This window comes from Oncorhynchus kisutch, linkage group LG3, assembly GCF_002021735.2.
Source record: "Oncorhynchus kisutch isolate 150728-3 linkage group LG3, Okis_V2, whole genome shotgun sequence".
Classification (NCBI taxonomy): Eukaryota; Metazoa; Chordata; class Actinopteri; order Salmoniformes; family Salmonidae; genus Oncorhynchus; species Oncorhynchus kisutch.
In genome coordinates this window covers 54,817,867-54,837,526 of record NC_034176.2, presented here as the reverse complement: position 1 = coordinate 54,837,526, position 19,660 = coordinate 54,817,867, and the positions used below count along the sequence as shown (strand labels likewise).

Sequence of the window (19,660 nt, the reverse complement as noted above, 5' to 3'; positions counted from 1 at the left end):
CAAGACTTGCCACATCTCAAAACATCCCCACCACACACACACACACACTCTCCAAATGCCAAAAAGCTGGACTCACCCAGAAGAGGAGGTTGAAGAAGACCATACCGTAGCGCAGGCTCCTCATGCAGCCCTCAGCCATCCTGCAGCGCCGCAGCTCTAGGAGGAAGATGAAGGAGAGGTCCAGGTAAAACACCACATACTTCTTCCCCTGCGAGGTGGTGTAGCGGCCTTTAGCCGCCTGCGGACCCGGCGCCGTGTGGAAGCCGAATGCAAAGGGCGGACGTTTATACTCGTACTCGCCACTGTAGCTGTGGAAACCCGAGTTGAAGGGTGGCGTCTCGGGCTTGCTGTCCAGTGAGGGACTGCGCCGGTAAGGCGTCTCGTCCGTGCTCGAGCGCCTCATGGACCAACCAGAGGTGAGACGCTAGCAACAGCCAAAGTTTTATTTCAACCCCCTCAAGAGCTTCAAGAGGTCTTTGAGAGCCCACACAAAAAAAGTCACTTAAGACCTAAACAGAGACAAAGTACAAATAGCGTGTCCTCAGGGGACAAATGTGCATAGTCGTGGTGCCAGTAATGTGGAATAGCACCTGTTCCCAATAGTTTCTAAGCAAACCAGCCTACAGTGTTTTCACCACAGAAACTGAAGCGTGATTAGGCATGCAGTCCAACTGTGCCCCTGCAGTGATAGACCAGCTAAGATTAAAACACATCACCTCAAATTCGTCTGTGGACGATGTCTTGTCATCTGTGGTTATCCAGAGTGCCTTCATTCGTAATCCTACACCTGTATATTCCCGTTTTAACGTTGCTTAATCCTACAACACCTGTTCATTATATGTCCCTTTCCTGAATCCCACAACTACACTTGTCTATCACAAAGAAGCTCAGTTTTTCCAATTCCTGCTAATCTCAGGTGAATCGGACACACATAATTGCAAGAGCGCTTGGCACTTCCAGAACTGCTCTCATCTGATCGGTTGGCTGAGTGATACGTCACACCTGGTGCCATTAGAAATTCCGGAGCAGGTGCGCTCTGGCAGAGAAAACAGTCACTCTTGACAACAACAACAGGGTTTTAGCCAATCAGTCTCTTTTACACTAGAAACACTTCTCCATTAAGACCGCACGCTAGTACTACATCCAGTTGGAATTGATTCTGAATGTTCAGCAGTGTCCATTGTCTTGGCTCCACTTTCCCTCACATGCAGAAAAGTTCAAAGGAGAGAAGATGTGCAGACCAAGAGACAACACTGAGGTGAATGCGTGGGGATGAGTGAAAGGAAAAGATACGTGAGAAAAGGATAGGTAACTGAAATGAGGAGAGAATTCATTAGTTTCCTTTAGGTGAGCGCTCTACCACTTTCCTTGCCTGGTTTTCCTGTTCGTCCTGGTTCGTTCTCTCTTTCTCCTCTCTAACTCCCCCTTTCTGCTTTTCCTCTGTTCCCCTTCCCGCAGCTGCTGTTTCGCAGGTCTACCTGCTACTTGCCTCACTCCTTCTTCACCTCTGTCTCCCTCCCTTTCTGTATATCAGTTTCACAGTCCAGCCAGTAGAGCATTGCATTCAGGTTCCCTCTCCTCTTCTCTCCCTCCCTTCTGTGCACCCCTTTTGTTTGTTTTCTCCTCTTCCTCTCTAGGTGGGTAACTAGAGTGAAGTATCTGCCAGGGTCATTTCCAGAAGAAGAGAGAGAGACACCTTCCTTGGATGAGGGAAGAAGAAAAAAAGACTGCAGTGTTATAGCAACCGTCCAGCTCCCTCTCGCTCTTGCTCTCCCTTCCACCCTCCCTCCCTCCCTCCCTCTCCCTTCCACCCTCCCTCCCTCCCTCCCTCCCGCTTACTGTCTCTCATTCACTCACACTATTTCAGCACTCCCCCCTCTACTCCTTGGTAACTGTCCTCAAATCCTGACAGTGAGATGGGTTGGAGCAGTCATTCACAGCCTATAGCCACACCCTACTACAGAGCTGAGCCAATCCGCTTCCTGCGTCCCATCCTCCCTCGCACCACACACTGTTCCTCCCTCTCCCTCCCTCTCTCTCTCTCTCTGACATACACAAACACGTGAGCATCAACCCCACACAAAAGAGGACCTGCTCCTTGGTTAACATACCAGAAAGATGCTAGTTCTCCATCTCCCTTTCTCTCTCCCTCCCTCTCTCTCTCTCGCCATCTCATTCCACATTCTAAGCTTGTTCTCTCACTCGAACCTACGCTCTATAGATGCTTGACTACAGTCATGTTTTCTACCTCTATCCCCCCGACAGGAACAAACATACCCACACATTGCAGCTAGAATCCCATGCTGCAAGCAACTCTCCCTAGATATACATATGCTATAAACAAAAGAACACGCTCCGCAACTCTGTGACCATCTGGTTCAAAACAATGAATGGTGACGAAGGTTTCAACAACAAGGCTTGAACAACAAAAAAGGTCAACTATGATTGAACTTGTATTTTCCCCCTCGCCAAGATGCCAGTAGCAGAATATTGAACTTTCAGTTTGTTCTTAGATGGATGTACATGTTAGGCTTATGGGTAACTCAATGCCTTGCAGTCTATCATTGTTTATTGCTTGCTAATGATGTGGACCATCTAAAAACAGCATTTGTATTGATATTAAATTAAATCCTATACTGTATAATATACCTATTCAAAATCATTTCCCCATATACCTCACATATTGCTGAACATACAAAATAAGGAATGTAGCACAGTTCCCTGTAGATATGCGTATCAGTCCATCAGGCTTACAGCATAATCTCTCTTCTACAGGCTTAGAGAACCATGCCTGGTAGCCCCATTTTAAAGAAAAAAACAAGCAATGATAAACTACATTATGACAATTTAACGATTCATTAAAATAGCAGTGGAGGCTGGTCCAGGTAGGAAGGAGGAAACGGACCTCTTGTGAATTTGGGAAAAATACATCAAACATATTCAGACAACAATATGGATCATTTAATGTAAATACTATACACACAGACACAAGGCTCAGCAGGTTGTGAAATGCACTATACGTACAAAGCCACCTTCAATAAACAGACAAAGAAATACAATAGTCTTAAAGTAGGGAAGAAGACGGAGGCTACATTCTAATGTAGTCATCATAGGCTAGCAGACCCCCTACGTCCAAGACAAGGGCTCTTAATAGAGGGGGAGGAGTCCATACCACTGGGACGTGACATTCATATTTTGTCAAGTGAACTAATGATAATGGTTGTGGAGTGACATCAATACTTTTGTGCCGAGAACAAGTCAATGGCATGCTAGATCAATGTCAATGATCAACGTTTGAATATTGAGAGCAGGACTGTCTCAATAGGATGTAGATCAGTGGTTCCAAACTATTCCTTAAATGTCAACATTTTCAAGCAAAGATTCATTTATTTTACTACATTTTCTATTTCCATTGCCTGGGTTTTTCAGCTGCACAAAAAAAATTGAAAATATGTATTGTGTTTTATTTTGGAAGGAGGCAGGGGAAAATGTGGACTTTCCACACAGAGGGGATCAGTACAATTACCAGATATCAAACACTGTGCAATCCCAGTAAAAGAAACCAAGAGAAAAACAATGGTGTGCACCTCTGAAGAGCAACGGTAGATTACCTCTCCTAGTGTGAAATGACAAAGGAAATGGAACTTTAATAATTCATCAAATCTACCGCAAAGCCTCCACACACAGCCTCCATATAATTCATTTTTATTTGATTTGCAGTCATACCGGGCAGTGTGTATCTAAACACAGTTCCACACAGTCCACACATATCCACACTGGGTGGCATTCAATCAAACTCACACTGCAGGAAACCCCTGTACTGCCCTAAATGGATTTTACAAAACGTGGATCCAGCACCCAACTTTCTTTAAAGAGTCATTTTTAAGTGAGCACATTGTCTATTATCTCATCTTAATTACAGCTATAGTGATACAAACATCAAAACATAACATCGGTCTCAGCCCTAAATAAACTAGAGTGATATGTGAGAAGGCACCTGCCGTCCATCCATTACAATTCTCAGCCCGGGGACAGTGTCAATAGATGCCAGCCTGATGCTGAACTCGTCACACCTAACAGCCCCTGTGAAAACCTATTCACCCGCCATAATCACGATGTACGCATATCTATCAGATCTCTCAGTGATGTTATGAGCATAATCTATCTTCACTAACATATCAGATTTCTCCCGTTATAGGATAATAATATTCTCCACTCAATATCTACGCAGAGTCGAGGAATGCTTTCTTTATGCATCAGCACATGCAGATTACAAACATGATTGAGAATTAGTGCGTTTGTACAGGAATGGGTGTTGAGACAGAGAAAAAGGTGTATGTGAGAGTGACACAGACACAAAACTGGGGTTAGGGGAGGTGTTGGCTCATCGCAAGTCTAATCCCGCAGCCATTGTCTCCTGGGGATTTAGATGAGATTGGTGGGGAAAATCCCCTTAGAGGACAGGGTGTAAGGATTGCAGGACATAATCCATCAATCGCACATACACACACTCAGACGACCCCCCCCCCCCCCCCCCCCCCCACACACACACACACACACACACACGATTTAAGAAAAAACTGACAATGTTTGTATGACCCCCTACCAAACAGGCCCATTTTTACCACATTCCTGTGACAAGTGGTAGTAGTGGTGTGCAGATTTGGGTGGGTGTTTATTTGAATAAAACCATTGAATATACATCAAAAATAAATATATTATTAATTTGTTTTGGCAAGTCCTAAGAAACACTATAAGACTAATAAAATGTATTTTTAAAACTACACATATATGTTGTATTAAGAATAAAATATAAATAATATTTTTCCCACACAACTTGTGCCACGGGAAGGTGATAAAGTGATATTTTTGAAACAGAGCCCAAGCCCGTGCTTTTTTTTTAAATCCATGTTTCATCTCTTTCTTACCCACTTTGTTAGGGTGCAGACGTCTTACGTTGAGCGGATCTTCATCAAGGTACTGATAGAAAATAATAGCAATCCTATTTTCAAAAGCATGCAAGTCTCGTGTTAATATTTCACAACCTCCGCGTAGGAAGCTTGTGTAGTTGCATACATGCGATTGAGCAAAATAAAAGGCCTACATTTGAGTTGGGCAACATTATTGCATGCTGAATGTTTCTGATCAGTGATTGATGGGCAAACGAATAAATGAGCTATACAACCCCCACTTATTTCCGCATCCAGAAACCAATTAACCAAATCGCCGATACAGACAGAGATTAGGTGAAACAAAATCACATTGATTGAAACAAGTCAATGACGTCTCAGGCTTTTGGACAAACGTAGACCTAGGCTACTAAGCGACTGCAGGTGAAGAGCAACATAATCCACTTGTTAAACTGCATAACATGCTGGCAAAATGTTCAAATAGATGAGCCAACTAGACAAGATGATCATGAGCAGCACTCACCTCAATTTAGATAACATTTCCCCAGACTATTTGTTGCCTAACCAATACGAAAACAGAGATTCAGTGAAAAACAAAATCTGACATTGATTTATCAAGAGGAGTCAAAGGAGTCAATCAAAACGGTGCTGAAATTATCATCTAGTTGACCACACGCAGGTATGGCTTCAAATGTATTACAATGATTGGATGAGTCTCAATAAATGCCTTCAACTGAAATAGCCTACTTTATTCCAATATGTTCTTCATTCAGTTATATTTATTCCCACAGTAATTCTTTATGGATCCATCCAGTTGTGGTTAAGAAAACATTGCATGCTTAGTGGTAGGGTATGCGAAGAAGAGTGACATTCCTTGCAAAGTTTAGAACTGGCAGGAGGATGGTATATTGTGCTGCCTAGCAACCATCAAGAGTTTCATTAAGAGCGTAGTGCGTGCCAATGCTGCCTCAGCATTAAACTAAGTTTCATACTAAAGGTGTCAGCATGCCTTGATTCGGCTGGTCCCTAGCCTAACGAGTGTGTTCACATACTCCTTTAAAAGACCTTTGCTTGAAAAGCAGCAATAGTTCTGTTTGTCTATCTTGAGACACCGTAGCCAAAATAGTCAGTATTCATCTAAAATAACACAAAAAATCTGTCATTCATTTCTACGTTTTGGCTGGGGAGATTTTTGTTGCGCAATTGTACACCCAACTAAAATGTTTGGTGAATAATCCCTAATGTTGACCAATCACTGACGAATGGGCATAGACTTGGGCTACCGAATTCAGCTTGCCTTGAGAAAACATTGTGTGTGCACGAACAGCCGGAAAACCCTTGCCGATGACCAAAACAGTCATAAAATGTATTCATAATATATGCACAAACTATTCCGGATGCCTTAAACCATAGGCAGAAGTTTACTGAATTGATTACTAGATCATTAGGTGGAAATTACAGTTTCGGCTTTGATACAGGTGTTGTATTAGTCTATAAATAAATCTCTGCCAAAATTTGTCATCTCTCCCATTTCCTATTCGACTAGTAGTTGTTCTGAAATGTTTATTGCTTGCCTACATTTTACTCCCTCCTCTATGTTAAATATAACACACATACATTCATTTTGGTTGTCTATCCTGACGTGAAGTTTGTTCTATAGAAAGTATTTAACTCTGATGTGTGCCACAGAAACTATTTGACTAGGGACAAATTAAGGAAATTAGAAGGGGGGGGGTTCGACAAGGCCATTTTCTTGCCTGCTGAAAATCTCCCTCCCTTCTATCTTGGGACTGCAAGGCCTGGCACACTTCAGAATCATTTTTGGTAGCTCAAACTCAGGTTGACCAGTAGTGTGTGTCATAGTCAAATATTTTCTCTAGCATCAAAATTAATGAAATTAGAAGGGGGAGGAGAATTTCGGACCCCCCTTCTAATTTCCTTAATTTTGTCACTAGTCAAATAATTTCTATGGCACACGTCAGAGTCAAATACTTTCAATAGAACAAACATAACGTAGGCAACAGAAATCAATAATGAATGTATGTGTGTTATATTAAAACAGAGGAGGGAGTAAAATGTCAGCAAGCAATAAACATTTCAGAACAACTACTAGTCAATAAGATATGGGAGAGATGATGCATTTTGGCAAAGAGATTTATTTATAGACTAATACACTTAAAACAAATAGCCAAACCGAAAACTGTAGACATTACTAGTGGCTGCCCCGCGATCAAAGGACACAAATAAAAAATGCTTTCTGCGACTAAAATTAAAATGTATGCTAAACTGACAACGGAGTGAAGAGCAGAAATCTCAACTAACAAGCAAGTTGCAGCGATGAAGAATTGAGTGCGTGCGCGTTCACGCGAAGGGGAGATTTTCGGCACAACACCTGCAATTAAATTTCAGTTAGAAGGAAAAAACGGGAAAAAAGTTTGCGGTATGGTAAAGTTGGCGAAAGAAATGCCGTAGTATGAAAGGGATATTACACACATGCAGCAAGCAACAACAAAAAAAATCACAAGGTACCTAGCACACATCTAAGCATACACACAGCCCCACACAAGCCACTGGGCTCACTTACTGTATGTACATCATGGCGTTAACACAGTATAGCGGGTGAATAACGGTGAAGGGATTGCATTCGCATTATGAGTAATCTCGTCACTAGATTTCTCAGACAGGTGGCTGGCAGTGCGTTGGCGAGCTCCAGGAAATTTGATTAAGAGGGAAAGTGACAGAGCGGTAAAAGAGAGCGGTAAATGCGGATAAATACGGAGAGTATTGGGGGCACAAGTCGGGTCAGGTCAGCGGACCGGTGTGTGTGTGTTCACCGTGCATATCAGGCACGTGCCCGACTTCGTCTTTGATTAGAACCAAAGCAGTTTATTTTTCCAAGGATCACTCATTACCCACCCCACGTTAGATTGCACTAGATAGTTCAGCAGACGCAACACTTGTCTCATATTTCTCTCGAATTCACTGGTAATGGTTTCCCAGTCCCCAAGGGCATCGATTCATCCACTTAACCTGGCACCATAAAGAATGAGAACCAATATGCTGTTGTTTGGTTACGGTAGCTACTAGCTTAGAGCAAGCCTTTCCTGTAGCACACAGTGTTGCTTCTGAGCTAAGGCCAAACAATAGGACCAATGGCATAGGTCTACACTCTTAGAATATACAATATTTTCTGGGGGTTATCTTGGTTCCTCTGTGGAAAGGGTTCTACTATAGATGAAACCCAAAAGGGTTCTACCTGGAACCTAAAAGGGTTCTTCTATGGGGACAGCCAAATAACTATTTTAGGTTGTAGATAGCCCCAATCAAACTCACTGCAGGTGAAGCTCAACTGTAAAGCTGGCCTCATCAGTCAGTGCAAGCTTAGAGACATTGCACATACACAGTTGAAACGGTTAAGTGAGAAATGCAGAGTTCCTCTGAGGTTCTCACCATATAGAATTAATAATCATACGCATATAATTAGTAATTCTATTTCTATGGTTCACATCCCCGCTGTGGGAACATAAGAGTTCTGGTGCCATAACCGGAAAATTGTGTTTACTAGTTGAAACACACCGGCTGGTAAGTAATTCATGTTTGAAAATAAATAAATTATATGAAAGTCCTCTGCATATGCTCCCCCACACTTCCTATCAGACTGACTGGTCGAAACACACGTTTGTTTCGCAGTAGGGGCCTGATAGAAACCAGCCCTAATTATGTACACTTCAGTTAGCGAGTGATGTTAAATCAATGTGGAAACCGATTGGATTTGAAAAAAGGGAATTTCATATTTTTTTCACCCAACTTTTTACCTAAATCAAATGACATAGTGAAATGTTTTGTTGATTTCACATTAGTTGACAACTCATGTCACGCGGGACTAGGTGGGTGAGGAAGGAATCAGGCGCAGAGAGTTCCACTGGGAAAAGGTGCACTTTAATGCGGCACAAAACAACAAGCCCAAAACACAAGGCGCGGACAGTAATGTGGACCACCCAAAATGCAGTGCCAGGTCCAGAAACAAGAACACCTCTACCCAACGCACACACGTAACATAAATACAATCCCGCACAAAACAAGGGGGGGTTACACGTACTTTAAATAAGGAAGCCCATTAAGCACATACAACAGGACACGGGTGAAACTAATGAGACAAAACAGACAGACAACGAAAAAGGGATCGGTGGCGGCTAGTAGGCCGGTGACGACGACCGCCGAGCAACACCCGAACAGGCAGGAGAGCCAACTTCGGCGGAAGTCGAGACAACTCAACCATATGTAAATCAAAACTAGACATTGAACTGACGTCTGTGCCCAGTGGGTTGAATGTTTATTTAATGTACTAAAATGTTCATTATACCAACACTGAAGTTGTTTGCTAAGTAGCAAAGAAATTGAAACTGCTTAACTGTGGTGGTATATTCTTAAGAATTCTTTCAAGTACATAAGTCTGAACACCTAATTACCCAAATCATAATTACTGTTGAGGACTGTTTGCATGGAGAGAGAGGATGCTAATTAGTAGACCTACACAGAACCCTAGGATAAATACTAAAATAATAATAATAATAATAATAATAATAATAATAATAATAATAATAATAGGATAGAAGTAAAATAGAGAGATAAGCACTCCAGCAGATTGTGGGCCATTCCTCTACACACCTTTTCCAACAAACGTATATTACCATTTCAATCATGTTGTCTTTACTCGTAAACATTTGTTTTTACACGCATGACTATGTCGCTTTGGATAAAATAATCTGCTAAATGGTATACATTATATTTTATTATTTTGAAATAATACAAAAAAAGTGGGGAGTCCAACGTTGATCTTACCTCTTTGCACGGCAAGTCTATAGCTTGTGGGATAGCTAATATCTTTACAACCTGAGTTGCATTAAGGTACAAGCTGTCCAACATGACTCCAAACCAAAGATGTTAAACAGTAGTCCTACACAACAGTGGTGGCTGGGAGAGGTGGGGAGGCTGGCACCTTATTTAAATTAGTAGAAAATTTGCTACAACAGAATGTTGATAGTCATATGTAAGAATGATGAGAAACTACAGAGGGCATTATTACTGTATGCTGAATTTTGGTTTCCCAATTGCCTTATTTGTCTCAGGTCGGTCCATTTTTTAAATTTAATTTTCAATCTGACTTGCTAATGTTCTGGTGACTGGTGAACAGAAATAGCAGGAAAGAAAACTGGAGCAAAAATGAAAGTAGGTGAGAAAAGGGGAGTGTTAAGTAGAACACCTATTTATGTTTGGGGAATGAGATAAGAGGGTAATTGGGGGATGAGGGAACCAACTCTAGTAGTTGATGTAATGATAAAATGGTAAAACACTAAATAACTACCAAACACACACACACAATCCCTCAGTCTAGTCCATTCACACACGCTACCATGTTTCTTTCCAATTTTTGGACGAGTTGAGACACTTTCGTTTGACTATCTTACCCACTGGTGGTCAATTTAAATACTGCATGTTCACAGAAATGTTACACTATATCTTAACAGTGTCAAACCTGCTGATGCAATAAGTCCTTTGTGGCCTCAATCAGCTTTTAAATCAAATAGTCATAACCCCACTGTCACCCTGGAAGTAGACAATGTCAGCGTGAACACCAAATATGTGTCTGTTTCATAAATAAACGTCCCCTGCCTCCCTCTCACAGCATAGGAACGCTTGACAGCCGGCAATGCATTATCCCTATCTGCATCTTCACTCTCTCCAAAGACATCAGGATGTGTAATTCAACTGCACAAAAACAATGAGTCAGCCCACTACTGCAGGTTAACAATATTGAATCAGGCTAAGGTATTAAATGTTCGGAAAACAATTGGGAACACATACTGTAATACACATAGCAGAGAGAGAGAGACAGGTAGACAGAGGTAGAGAGAGCGAAAGGTAGACAGAGAGAGTCAGAGTAGGAGAGAGAACAGGGAGGAATGAGAGATGTTCCCTGGGACTTCACTTCAGCTTTGATCAGGCACACTCTTTTTTCAAAAACAGAGGGAATACTTGATCTAGGAAAATCTATGACTGTGTGAACTGTGTCGCAAACTTCCCTAGAATATATTTTTGAAATAAAGCAGAGATAGGGGAGGCTTCAGGATTGGACAACACATTCTTCCCGATTTCTGACAGATTTGTTGCCATGGCAACTAAACCCGGCCGAGCAAGTAAAACAGTACCTTGTGAACTTCTCAATGAGAGAGCGAGTCACTGTGGACTGTGGCGTGGCAGACCATGCATGCTAATGATATAATGGAGGACCTTGTTAGGGGTGAAGCTAATAGAAGCAAATGCATTTACATAAGTTTCCATTTGGTTGATGGATTTGCTGCGTTAGTGTGCTAATTTGTTCAACCATGGATCTCTATTTACCTCTCTGAAGACAGACAGCAAATCACCATCTAGCAACTTCACAAAACAAAATCTGCATGTAGCCTACATGGAATCCTTGCTGAGTTATGATTGTGGGTTTGATTCCCACTGGGGCCACCCATATGAAAATGTACTGTAGACACACACTGCTATAAGTAATTTGTATAAAAGTGTCTGGTAATTGGCATATATTTCTGTATTTCATTTTCAATGCATTTGCAAAAATGTCTAAAAACATGTTTTCACTTTGTCATTATGGGGTTTTGTGTGTAAATAGATGAGAAAAAATATATATTTAATCAATTGTGAATTTAGGCTGTAACAACAAAATATTGAATAAGTCAAGGGGTATGAATACTTTGAAGGCACTGTATACCTTACATGCAACCCATGATAAGACTATGTAATGTGCATGTTAACAAAGTCTATTAAGTCTATTAAACTGAATAGCAGACTCCATTTAACATTCTAGAAAAAACACGTGCAATCAAGTATTATGCGTTTAGCTGACTAAGATCAAGGAATGGTCATGAGAAATTCATATCAAAGCAGGTATTATTTAACACCTTTGTAAAATGAATGGATTCACATACAAGGCATAAATTGTAAGCTACATACAATACTGACATTAACAAAACATCATTCTAGGCATTTACGTGGCATTTGGATAGTATTCATACCCCTTGATTATTACACATTTTGCTACACTACAGCCTTATTCTAAAATGGATGAAATCGTTTTTTCCCCTCATCAATCTACACACAATACCTCATAATGACAAAGTGAAAACAGCTTTGTAGAAATTGTTGAAAAAAATTTGATCACATTTACATCAGCATTCAGACCCTTTACTCAGTACATGGTTGAAGCACCTTTGGCAGCGATTACTGCCTCGAGTCTTCTTGGGTATGACGCTACAAGCTTGGCACACCTGTATTTGGGGAGTTTCTCCCATTCTTCTCTGCAGATCATCTCAAGCTCTGTTAGGTTGGATGGGGAGCATGGCTCCCCACTTAATTTAATTAACAGAGCTTCAGAAAATCTGCAAGGAAAAATTTAAGAAAATCCCCAAATCCAGATGTGCAAAGCTGATACAGACATACCCAAAATGACTCAAAGCTGTAATCGCCTAAATGGTGCTTCTACAAAAAAACAAATTGGCTGCGCCCCTGCCCAGTCATGTGAAATCCATAGATTAGGGCCTAATTTATTTATTTAAATTGTCTGGTTTCCCTCTATGAACTGTAACTCAGTAAAATCTTTGAAATTGTTGCATGTCGCGTTTATATTTTTGTTCAGTATAATATGCTTATACGCTAACTAAGTGTGACAGACACTGGGAACTAATTGAGGATATAATTACATAAAACACCCTGAACTGAAATGGTTATTTGTTCAATGACGAAGTGTCATATTAGCTGCAGTGTGACATTTCAGCGGCATTTATAATATTTGCGAACTGGAGGAGAGCAGCGGGGAGGATGAGGTGAACAGCAGAGTGGAAAATGAGTCTTTAAAAAGGACTGATTTACATTAAATAAATAGATAATGCAGCAACCATGTCTAAAATACAGCACTATGCGGCCTGCTATCACTATCAAAGTGGTTGTGGATTGTGCTGATGTGCATGAGGTCCCTGGTTCAAGTCCAGCTCCTGGCTCTATCCCCCAAATTCACAACAGTGTGTTAGGCTTTTTCAGTGTTATAATACTTAATGTCATGTACTAAAGCACCTTTTCTGCACTAAAGGCCTATACAACATAGCATAAGACCATTATCACAGTATACACAATAACACCATATCAAACCAATCAGATATACAAGAAAGCTCCTCAGTCAGCTAGTTACATGTTCATGTGTGGCAGAGTTTTACCACAGGAGTATTGAGTTGTGGACTGAATGAAGCCTCCATCTTTACAAGCACTCAATCCCACTACTATGCCAGATTACAGGATATCAAGATTAGCTCTTGATACCCGGTCACTCTCCAGAGGTCGAAATAGCCCCATGTAAACCATCAAAATATGAGTGGGCCTTCTATTGCAGTGTACTTATCTTTAGGGAACTCCCCACAGAATGATTGACAAACAATCATTCACTCATGACAGTCTGGACAACAGAGTTTGAAATGCAGTAAAGAGTAAATCAATGTAGTCTCACTGAAATACAAAATAAATATAAATGGGGAGAGAAAAATTGAAAACGAGAGAGAGAGAGAGTGAAAGGAGAGAGAGAGACAGAGAAGAGAGAGACAGATAAGAGAGAGAGAGAGAGAGAGAGAAAGAAGAGAGACTGAACAAGAGACAGATGTTATTGTTGCCCAAATGTTAATTGTTGTGTAAACAGTGTGTGGTGAGACAGAGGGAGGAAGAGTGTGGTTGAGGCATTTGGTTTTTCACTCCATTTACTTAACTTCAGCACTCCCACACAATAGTAAACAAACAAAAGACACTTCAAAATAGATCCAACATGACCTTGTTCACATCTGCATCTGATCTTACAACCAACCTAACAAGAGGCACAATGGTACATTTTGTGAAGTGTGTGTATACAGTACAGCCTGTCTAGTGCTAGTCGTACATTTCCCTCTCCCTTTATATTTTAGAAGGCCCTTTAGAAGGCAGCACCTGTATGAACAAATCTTTCCTCCCACTTGTGCCTAAAAGGGCTTCTCTGTGCATTGTCCAGGAATACACACACATACTCACTACACATGCTTTTACCACACAAACAAACACTCTACAATCTTTAGCCTAGTGGTTAGAGCATTGGGCCAGTAACTGAAAGGTTCCTAGTTCGAATCCCCAAGGTGAAACATCTGTCATTCTACCCTTGAGCAAGGCAGTTAACCCCCCCCCACAACAACAGCTCCACGAGCACCCAATGTGGAAGCCCCCAGCACCTCTCCAATTCAGAGAGGTTGGGTTAAAAGCAGAAGTCAGGTTTTGGTTGGACCTTGTGTGCAACTGACAATAAAAATACATGTATTATTTATTATGACCCATTTCTCTTTCTCCCTCTTCTACACACACACACACACACACACACACACAGAGCTGGTTTGGCATGTCCACTCTCAGTGGAGCCAGTGTTTGTGATAATTATCCTGACCCGAATGTTGCCACACCTAGAGGGAGCCACAAGTCGCCTACAAAACTCTCAGGGAAAAAAACACCAGCGGCAGGAGTAAAACCAAAACACACCCCCTGCCTTCTCCATCCCCCCTTTTTTTATCATTCCTGTTTAAACTGTTTTTCAAATACTTTTTAAAACCTTGTCCTTGTTAGTGAACACAACAGAAAAAACATGGCCAAATATCAAAGCCCAAACTTGGGGTATGCCTGTTCCATTTTCTCTCGGCTTGTGCAAGTCAATGTAAACAGTAGGCAACTGAGAAGTTAGAGTTCATCAGTTCATCCGCATTGGACTGTTGAGGTGTGGGCGAGCATATGGAGGAGGCCGTGTCTGTGCTCTCGCTATGTTTACTAAGCTCTGCATTGGCATAACACCAACACGTTCACGTACTGTAAGCATATTGCTGCAATGTACAACAAGAAATATATCGATATGAATGATAAGTCACTTTGATGGTCCTCAGTTGGTTGTCATGACATACAATGCATTTGGAAAGTATTCAGACCACTTGACTTTTCGTGGCGGCAGGTAGCCCAGTGGTTAGAAGGTTGGGCCAGTAACCGAAAGGTTGCTGGCTCAAATCCCCGAGCTAACAAGGTAAAAATCTGTCGTTCTACCCCTGAACAAGGCAGAACAATGAACCCACTGTTCCGCAGTAGGCCATCATTGTAAATAAGAATTTGTTCTTAACTGACTTGCCTAGTTCAATAAAGGTTATTAAAAATGTTTTCAATTGTTTTTTCCCCTCAATCTACACACAGTGTCAAAGTAAAAAAACATGATTTAAAAAAAATATATGTTTTAATTGTACTTTGTTGAAGCACCTTTGGCAGCGATTACAGCCTTGAGTCTTCTTGGGTATGACGCTACAAGCTTGGCACACCTGTATTTGGGGAGTTTCTCCCATTCTTCTCTGCAGATCCTCTCAAGCTCTGTCAGGTTGGATGGGGAGCGTTGCTGCACAGCTATTTTCAGGTCTCTCCAGAGATGTTCCATCGGGTTCAAGTCCTGGCTGGGCCACTCAAGGACATTGTTGCGAAGCCACTCCTGTGTTGTGTTGTCTTGACCGTGTGCTTAGGGTCGTTGTCCTGTTGGAAGGTGAACCTTTGCCCCAGTCTGAGGTCCTGAGCACTCTGGAGCAGGTTTTCATCAAGGATCTCTCTGTACTTTGCTCCGTTCATCTTTCCCTCAATTCTGCCTAGTCTCCCAATCACTGCCGCTGAAAAACATCCCCACAGCATGATGCTGCCACCTCTATTCTTCACCGTAGGAATGGTGCCAGGTTTCCTCCAGAGTGACGCTTGGCCAAAGAGTTCTATCTATCAGGCCAAAGAGTTCTATCTATCAGGCCAAAGAGTTCTATCTATCAGGCCAAAGAGTTCTATCTATCAGGCCAAAGAGTTCTATCTATCAGGCCAAAGAGTTCTATCTATCAGGCCAAAGAGTTCTATCTATCAGGCCAAAGAGTTCTATCTATCAGGCCAAAGAGTTCTATCTATCAGGCCAAAGAGTTCTATCTATCAGGCCAAAGAGTTCTATCTATCAGGCCAAAGAGTTCTATCTATCAGGCCAAAGAGTTCTATCTATCAGGCCAAAGAGTTCTATCTATCAGGCCAAAGAGTTCTATCTATCAGGCCAAAGAGTTCTATCTATCAGGCCAAAGAGTTCTATCTATCAGGCCAAAGAGTTCTATCTATCAGGCCAAAGAGTTCTATCTATCAGGCCAAAGAGTTCTATCTATCAGGCCAAAGAGTTCTATCTTGGTTTCATCAGACCAGAGAATCTTGTTTCTCATGGTCTGAGTCTTTAGGTGCCTTTTGGCAAACTCCAACCGGGCTGTCATGTGCCTTTTACTGAGGAGTGGCTTCCGTCTGGCCACTCTACCATAAATGCCTGATTGGTGGAGTGCTGCAAAGATGGTTGTCCTTCTGGAAGGTTTTCCCATATCCACGGAGGAACTCTGGAGCTCTGTCAGAGTGCCCATCGGGTTCTTGGTAACCTCCCTGACCAAGGCCCTTCACCCCCGATTGCTCAGCTCTAGGACAACGTTGAATGATGGAGGCCACTGTTCTTCGGGGTCGTCAATGCTGCAGAAATTATTTTGGTACTCACCCCCAGATCTATGCCGACACAAATCCTGTCTCGGAGCTCCACGGACAATTCCTTCGACGTCATGTCTTGGTTTTTGCTCTGACATGCACTGTCAACTGTGAGACCTTATATAGACAGGTGTGTGCCTTTCCAAATCATGTCCAATCAATTTAATTTACCACAGGTGGAATCCAATCAAGTTGTAGAAACATCTCAATGATGATCAATGGAAACAGAATGCACCTGAGCTCAATTTTGAGTTTCATAGCAAAGGGTCTGAATACTTACATAAATAAGGTATTTGTTTTTTAATTTTTAATACATTTGCTAAAATGTCTAAAAAACTGTGTTCACTTTATCATTACGGGGTATTGTGTGTAGATTGAGGGGGGAAAAAAACATTGAATCAGTTTTAGAATAAGGCTGTAACGTAACAAAATGTGGAAAAAGTGAAGGGGTCTGAATACTTTCCGAATTCACTGTAGAGATGGAAGTTAACACATTTGTAATAGAAAACATCCTACATTCCTATACCAGCCTATAAGACCACATAAAGTATTCTTGTCCTATGATGAAATTGTACTGTAGGGCTGATCAGCCTGCCTTTATCTGTGGGTATGAGTTGGGCAGTCAGTGGGGCTCAATGTTCCTCTTCCAAAAGAAGGAAAGTCAATACAAGGGAGGGACCAGCTCCAGGAATGCTTGGAATTCTGAAATTTTATTCTCTAGGGAAAGTTTATTTCTGTCTTTTATCTGGAACCAGGGGAAAGTTTCTCTCTGACACCCTTTCTCGTTCCTCACTCCACAGGTACCCCCTGTATATAGCCTCATTTTCGTTATTTTATTGTGTTACTTTTTTTATGTTTTACTTTAGTTTCATAAAACTGCATTGTTCGTAAGTAAGCAGTTCACGGTAAGGTCTACACTTGTTGTACTCGGTGTATGTGACAAATAAAATTAGATTTTTGAATTTGAATCATCACGTGGTTGCTACGGAATTGGATAAATATTGAATTAGTAAATTAGTAACCCTAAGTAGCCTATGTGAAGGAAAGACAGCACTATAATACTAACTCTCCTAAGGGACGTTGGTGTGATTTTAAAGATGTTGTCATGATGATAAGAAATTGCTTGTTTCCATGACCATGTATTCAAAACTCTTCCCAAAAGGTATAACAAGTTCCAGTTATAATAATAAATGGTTATTCTGTGTGTGTCAGAAAATAGTTCTGGAAATATACAATTAAAATAGTTTGCACAGCACATTAGCATCAATTAGTATGTTAGCTAGGTCTGTAATCTATAAATTGGCTGAAAATAGCAATATTGCCAGGGGAAATGTAGGCTTACCTCTTTATATTTTCTCGTCAATAATGGACCTCCCCGTAGAATACTCGGTGAGTAGGCCAACTTTGAAAGTACACTCTTTCTCGCTCTCTCTATGTCTCGCTCTCTCTATGTCTCTCTCTCTCTCTATGTCTCTCTCTCTCTCTATGTCTCTCTCTCTCTCTATGTCTCTCTCGTGCCTGAGGTTCCCGTTGTAAAACTAGAACCGCTTTCAAATATATCAGGAACCTTACTGTAGTAGCCTACACATTTGAATTCCCGTCGGGCGAACACGTTTATGGAGCTCCGCAACGGTGATGATAGGCACGTTTCAATCAGTTTACATGCGCTCCTTCTCTAGTACAGAAGGTGGCGGTAACACCATTTCTGTTTCCCTGTTTTATTCTTGTTCCCAAATACTTTATACATAAACAAAAATTCCAAAATACTATACAAAAATTACACATATTTGAATTTAACTATCTTATTAAAACATTAACCCTAGTGAATAACAGCAAGAATAACATTTTCCTGAATCATTATAATAAGATTTTTTCAGAGTGATTACAATTGCACTAGAATAGTTGATTTTTTGATTATTTCATTGATATTTTTTGTATGTTTTAGTATTTTATTGTTAATACCTGCGTTCTGTTTTGAATGATGTAACAATGTAAATTGTTGACCTGGTATTTTAAATAAAAAATATATAAACAAAACATTCTACTTCCGGTTTTTGCATGTAACCTCTAAAATAAAAGTCCGCTGTAAAAGCGATGTTTATGATACAGCATCTCATTGGTTCCTGCATTAACGCCCCACATCGAGCACCCATTGGTTCCTGCATGAACACACCAGTGTCCTCCTTACGCTTCGAACACATCGACAGTGTTTTTCATTTTAGTACGCCAGAATTACATTCATTTCAAATGAAAAGCTGCATTTTCCTTAAAGCATTCCGTTGCAGAAGCAGTTGCAGTGCGTTCCGGTGTTGTGCATAATTGGATTGATCGAACGTATGCGTCAAACTGTATGCGTAGACGGCTTGACAGAAATGGAGGTGAATGTTGGTGAATGTTGAAGCAAATAAAATTAAATACAATTTTATTGGTCACATACACATTGTTAGCAGATGTTATTGCAAGTGTAGCGAAATTTCCGACAGTGCAGCAATATCTAACAAGTAATATCTAACGATTCCACAACAAATACCTAATACACACAAATCTAAGTAAGGAATGGAATAATAATATATACATTTATGGATGAGCAATGTCAGAGTGGCAAAGGCTAATACCCTGACTACACCACTCACATGTGCGACCGTTGCAAAATAAGTTTAGAAATCTATATTATTCAATTATTGCACCTACACTGCTCGCATGCGTCAACGAGCATCTGCGTTGCCAAGGCCTAAAATAGAAGTCCGTTCTATTTGTGACGCAGATCCCACTGCAAATCCTGCCTCTACCATCTCCCATTGGTTTATAGAAGCAGATATCCACGTGCCATCTCCTCATTGGTTATACCCACGTGGGTGATTGAAAGATGAACTGTGTTGTCGGTCGTCGTGGTAATTAACCATATAAGTTCAAAGAAGAAAAAGCCTGGAAGGGGGATAGATGACTAGAAATGATTGGGTTGACCGGTTTATGTGTGGATTCATTGTCGGAGTAGAGGACCTTGTGCATTTCAGGTAAAAAATAAAAATACTGCGTTGCAGTTGCCGTAGCAGGCAGGATACAGCCCGACAGGATGCTCTCAATTGTGCATCTGTAAAAGTTTGTGAGGGTTT

General features: G+C 41.2%; 1 protein-coding gene across 2 annotated transcripts in view; it reads right to left on the bottom strand.

Annotated features, from left to right (window-relative positions):
- The window catches only part of LOC109884966 (tetraspanin-4), a 115,740-nt gene extending 97,522 nt beyond the window's left edge, over nt 1–18,218 (bottom strand). The window contains exons 1-2 of one of the 2 annotated variants that reach the window (XM_020476860.2): nt 17,890–18,218; nt 77–156 (exon numbers count right to left, since the gene is read on the bottom strand). In XM_020476860.2, coding sequence (XP_020332449.1) covers nt 77–139 — 63 coding nt within the window. In that variant the 5' untranslated portion in view covers nt 140–156; nt 17,890–18,218. Of the gene's footprint in view, nt 1–76; nt 1,903–17,889 lie in introns of those variants that run through there. The other variant, XM_031808364.1, reaches the window with a different exon arrangement.
- Between the last annotated feature and the right edge of the window lie 1,442 nt (nt 18,219–19,660).